Raw genomic sequence first — 6020 nt, 5'->3', positions numbered from 1 at the left:
TTGAGCCTGGCGATGTCATTGCGGCTCATTTCCTTAGCGTTGCCAAAGGACACGTTGGGATTAGGGATAGGGACCATGGTGGGCTGGTTGTTCTTGGAGAAGGCAGTCCTGCAACAAGACACAGAGCAGTTAGACTGAACCACAGCACTCCTGTTAACACAGACATGTATGACTACACACAGCAGAGCTGAAGTGAAGGCAGCTGTTCTCACCTGTGGTACTGCATGACAGAGTTGTAATCATAGGGAGTGCCCTGGTTGAGGGTTGCAATCTTCCTGAAGTTGTGCTCCATTCCTAAAGAAACAACAGGAATAAAGTTACCATCTGTTTGGTTTTAATTCACTTTGATTTTTAACTTTTTGTCAGATCAGAGAATTACCTAAATTATTAGGATTCTTCCCCTAAGGATTAATGTGAGTGCCAACAATCAGTACTAACAAAAACAATTAAAGAGGAGCAATGCCACTTGAAGAAGCCAGATCAAACTTTTTCAGTGGTTTTGATCAAATTTTACTGGTCATTCTATACATGCAGTTTTTATGTCCTAGTGACCATTGAAAGTGCACTTATGGATCTCCCCCCATTCATTTAGATAGGGACCTGGTCTTGTTGCTCTGAAATAACTCGAAGGCGTTACCAAGATGGCTGCCAAGTGGCAGGACTTGCCTATATGGACTTCGGTACTAACACCGAACCTTACCCGGGTCCAGACAGATATAGAAGATATTTTTAAATGATTTCTGTAAAAATAAATTACATTTAAAGAAAGCTGTGACCAAATGTAATGTGGGATTTTGCAGAAATGTCATAAATGGAGTTTAGCCATGAAATAAATTTTAGGCCAGTATAGCCTTTAAGGGAAAACAACTCTATTTGATCGTTCTGGTCTGCAGTATACTTCCCTCTCTAATATTCCATTCTGAATAATAAAAAGCTATATTACCAGAAACAACATTCTGCAGCAGGACTTTGATGTGCTTGTCCCTGTCAGAGCGGGTCTGTTCATGGTTGAATCCCAGAGCGTGGAGCAGCTCATGCTGGACGGTGCCATGGTAAAGGCATCCTTGACGGGCCAGAGACACCACCTGCTTACCACCACGACGGCCAACCATGGAGTAGCAGCTGGACAGGATCAGAGAGGAGTTGAAGAACAGGGAAGTCTGAGAAAAGCTTTCACCTCAAACTGGTTATATTTAACAGTTTCTTACCCATTCTTGGACTCAATGCTCAGCCAGTCGCGGTCGCTGCTTTTGGTGGGTCTGAAGCGGATGCAGGAGACAGAGGAGAAAGACTCCAGTCCTCGGGTGATGATGGCCTTCTCACGGGAGGCTGGCAGGACAATTTATGATCAAATAGTCTGCAAAATACCAGTTATGCAGCTATATCTAACATTTGTTAACTTTAGCTAACATTAGCTAGCATTAGCCAACACAAGCGAGTAGTCATACCAGGACAAGTAAAGCTATAGCAGCAATTCTCATTAATAGAGCTTTTACTTTGAAGGAGAACATTTCTTCTATTAAAAGTTATGTTTCTTGCCAAGATATACTGCTGTCACAGGATGTCATAAAGAGAACACAAAAAGAGATGAGTATGTGACCGTTAACTTAACTTTAATGAGTTTACTATTAACAGTAAGCAGCAAACATCCCCCTGTCTGTTTGATTCTGGTATATGAACAGTCAAATCTCTGCTCAGTCTCACTCTCTAACCTTTTGTCAAAGTTGCTGCTACAACACTCTGCATCAAACATGCAAACCTACTGTATAAAGGCAGAGCATATTTGTCTGACACTTACAGAATTGATTGTTGATGAAATAAGGAACGTAGACTTTCCCATCATTCAGCTTGCCCCACTTGCAGCTTTTGCTGGTGCAGGGGTCGGCGTTTTTCTCGGCCGCGCTGTCAATGGCGATGTCTCCTTCAATCAGGTTGGGATCATCAGCAGAACGGACTGAAACACATCACACAGACACTGCTAATAATAGAAGAAGAAAATGAGTTGAAACACATCAGGCCGTCATGAGGAACATGGTGACTCACTCAGATTACTGTTGGCTCTCTCCAGAAGTTCAGAGACAGAAAGCTCCCCTGAGTCCTCCTCTGCAATGTCCTCTGCTCAGTGACATCAACAACAACACAATTTAACTTTGTATAAAAAGGCACCAGTCACAACACTGTGCACGCCAATAAAATGGGTCTGATCAATACAATAGATTACACACCTGCCTGCAGGTTCAGAGTGGCATTAGGGGAGAAAAAACAAAGATTAGAAATAGATAGAACACCAGCTGACAGAATATTTTAGCAAAATATTTAAATACTGTGGTTTAATGTGGACTCATCACATTAAATATTCCTAGTTACAAGAGAACAGATTAAGAGATACTCTTTCAGCATCATACAACTTAATGTTTGCAGATAAAGTCAACCTTATCACCCAAATGGTCAAATCATCCTCTATGAGAAATGATCATATAGTCCTTAAAACTGTGCCAAAATAGTGAAAATGGTGCTGAAAAAACTCAACTGTGAACTTTGAATAAATATTCAAATAAATCTCCTAACAGAATATTTGAGGATGTGGAGAAGATGACAGGCTTCATATGAGAGAAGTCATTCTCATTTTGTGACTGTGACAGTCGAGGTAAAACATGCATGTTGTGCATGATGCAACACGACAAATGACCAGATATCACACTATGCTATCATTGTTGACTGTTATGCTATGATCCTACCTCATTGTCGGCCCAACAACAGGCAGACAGTAGCAGCAGAGCCAGAGCTGAGAACCTGAACATGCGAGCCATCCTAGCAGACCAGCTACAGCTTCCACTCAGAGTAAAAATACAGTGCTGGAACCAAAAAAAATAAATAAATAAAGAGACAGCTAAATCTTCACACAGCGAAAGAAAGTACACACTTCTCCATTGCATTCTGCTGCAGACATTTGCAGCTGAACTTACCTTGGATCCTCTGTGTGGACTTTTGCAGCTGAGGTTTCACTCCAGGCTTTTATATACGGGTATGTTCAATTGCATAAGTAAGCCCAAATAAGGATAATCTGGGTTCTGAGAAACCCAAAGAATCAGTAAACTCACAGGCTTATCAGTCACATGTGGTTCAGCCAGAAAAACTTCCATATCACTCTAGATGGGAAAAAGGACACCTGTTGCATTTACCATCATACTGTCATCAAAACACAAAGAATTAATGGAAAGAAGTTACAGTCATATCTGATTTGTTTGTCATATCTCACTTTCCATTTTCATGGATTGTATTAATTTAACACAGGGTTGCAAAAAAGTGTGATTTAGGTCTACAATCATGTACGATGGTATATTGAGGCCATTGTAGGTAAGCAAAAAAAATTAAAGCGGTAAGAAGAAATGGACAGGACCCCGCTCCTGGACGCGCTTTGAGGCCTGTTGCGGCTGAGGCTGAGGGGCAGTTCCTGGAGGTCGTCGACGCTGCTCTGAATTATCATATGCTTTGGATGCCTCACTTTCTGTGTAATTTAGGGCATAGCTCCAAGAGGCTTTTTGTGTGTCTTGGGATGATGCATTTTGCCACAGAAATTTTGTTCATCTAGGTCAAACATTGCATACAGGCTGTTGCTTTAAAGGGTCACTTAATACAAACAAACAAATAACTGATTTTGAGATGCATCGCGATGCACACTTGGACGATTATGAATCGATTAACAAATGTCAATAATCAGTTATCTAGAGGTTAATTGATAACGTAATGTTCCGGACTGTCTGTGCGGTGCACACAACGGAGATGTATGGTTCTTCCTGTTTAGCACAGACAGGCAGCTATTGAGTGAGTTGTAAAGTCATTGTAAAGTGTGTAGTTCAACCCCCATCTGACTCTATACTAACAGCAGCCTCATAAATAAAAATAGCCACAGCAGAGGTCAGTAATAACGCTGTAATAATGTAATAATGCTATGCAATGTTAGCTACATTTATATGAAGTAACATTAAAAAGCTGCATTTCATTACTGCCTACTACTTTGGATGGTTGCAAATACTTTGCTGTAAAAGTACAAAATAGTCAAACAGTGAGAAAAATTCATCTTTATCCTATTCGTTTTACAGTCGCATCGTAGCCTCATAATTGAATGAGGTGCCAAGAAATTCCCACCCTTGAGGTGACGCACCGTGATGCATCGAGTAATCGAATCGTTGACCTGATCATCATAATCGAATCAAATCGTGAGACCAGTGAAGATCCACACCCCTAGTTGCCAGTAGATGGCACTATGATTATGAGTGAATTTTGGCCTGTAAATGTGTTCAGGGCGTGATCCTTATCAAACATGTGAAATATGGTACAGATTTGAGCATGTAATGTGAAGTTACAATGATATCCTGTTTTCTGGCAAAACATCAAACTTCAACACGGATACGGATACGCCGTTAAGCGAAAACTCCCAAGAGCGTAAAACTTAAGACTTCCTGTCGCCAATACTGTATAAAATTTGGCACAGATTTGAGGAACAACTTCCTGTTTCATGGCAAATCATCGTTCCGCACCATGCCACGGACACGTCCTTTGAAAAAACACATAGATAGCACAACTTTTAATTTTCACTGCTTTCAGATTGCACAGCAAAATTTTGGAGTTGACAAAATCAATTCTCTATAGGGGAATTTGTTAAAGAACGGACCCTGTAAAACGCTAAAAATGACCAATAAATTGAAAATGGCCGACTTCCTGTTGGATTTAGGGCATCAGGGACTGCTTTTTAGAGGGTGCCATTTTGCCAAGCCAATGCGCGACAACAATGTGACACATAAATTTCCACCACGTTTGAATTTTGTGTAAAATTTTGTGAGCTTTTGAGCACCTTTAGGCCGTCAAAAATGCGATTTATTTGGGAAAATAAGTGAAAAATTGAAAAATCCAAGTCCATGAAATCATCCATGAAAGTGGCAACAAACAACAAAAAGTGAAACTAAAGAGGGCAGGGCACACACACTACTGAGCCTCATTTCGACTTGTTTTAAGGACATTACATCAAAGTTGGATCGGCCTGTAGTGTGGTTTTCCACTTTGATTTTGAGTGTGACTCCAAATCCAGACCTCCATGGGTTGATACATTTTTATTGCTGCTGTAAAATTGGGCATTTTTAACATGGGGGTATACAGATTGACTCGCTTTTGGAGCCAGCCTCAAGTGGCCATTTAATGAACTGCAGGTTTTGATAATTAAGTGTTGGCTTAATTTTTCAGCCCTGGAGATTGATGGACCATAGTCAGTGCAGATGGAAGACAATATCCTCAATTTGATGTGTGCTAAGTTACATTAATTATTCAGTTGACCTCAGCTGTTTTATTCATTCATCAATTATAAATTAGATCATATTTATTTACTTTATGAACCATGAGTATGACGCCACACACACACACACACACACACACACACACACACACACACACACACACGCACACACAGGTGTACAAAATAAAAGCAACACCTGGGCAGTGTAATGAATTGAACGCTTTGTCATTCTTTTTCACCTTAAATACTAAAAGAGGAGCACTTCACAAACTAAGGCAGTCTATAATAAAATTACTTCAAATTGCTATAACGTCAAATTAACTCATCTTTTCACAAATGCATTATTTATTAAAGGTATTGTATGAGACTGGATAAAAGGGAGTATTTGTTATTTTGTCCTTCCTATATCTTTGCAGAATAAAATAGGAGGTGTGTGTGTGTGAGTAGACTTACTGTATGTGCTGAGTGTGGCATTCAGAGCAAGACTAGAAAACAGGTGTATAACATATGTGCATTTGACCATTACAGTTTAAAATAACACTCTAGCAGCTGGATAGAGGATTAGTGACCTTTAAGGGGAGAGCGGAGGTCAGTGGTTACGTGGAGGCTCAGACCCTTATCTGGTGTCCAACAAGATGTCTACACTTATCCTATAGAACTTTGCTCTTATATGGATTGGAGCTTTAGATTGCAGACTCTGACCCTTATATGGTATTTAGCAGATACCTAA

General features: G+C 40.2%; 1 protein-coding gene across 1 annotated transcript in view; it reads right to left on the bottom strand.

Moving 5' to 3' along the window:
- The window catches only part of LOC123958596 (low choriolytic enzyme-like), a 7184-nt gene extending 4333 nt beyond the window's left edge, over window positions 1-2851 (bottom strand). The window contains exons 1-7 of the mRNA XM_046032044.1: window positions 2739-2851; window positions 2044-2119; window positions 1799-1954; window positions 1209-1329; window positions 944-1122; window positions 213-294; window positions 7-108 (exon numbers count right to left, since the gene is read on the bottom strand). Coding sequence (XP_045888000.1) covers window positions 7-108; window positions 213-294; window positions 944-1122; window positions 1209-1329; window positions 1799-1954; window positions 2044-2119; window positions 2739-2810 — 788 coding nt within the window. The 5' untranslated portion in view covers window positions 2811-2851. The remainder of the gene's footprint in view (window positions 1-6; window positions 109-212; window positions 295-943; window positions 1123-1208; window positions 1330-1798; window positions 1955-2043; window positions 2120-2738) is intronic.
- Between the last annotated feature and the right edge of the window lie 3169 nt (window positions 2852-6020).

Source organism: Micropterus dolomieu, linkage group LG20 (genome assembly GCF_021292245.1).
Source record: "Micropterus dolomieu isolate WLL.071019.BEF.003 ecotype Adirondacks linkage group LG20, ASM2129224v1, whole genome shotgun sequence".
Lineage (NCBI taxonomy): Eukaryota > Metazoa > Chordata > Actinopteri > Centrarchiformes > Centrarchidae > Micropterus > Micropterus dolomieu.
This window is presented reverse-complemented; position numbering and strand designations above follow the sequence as displayed.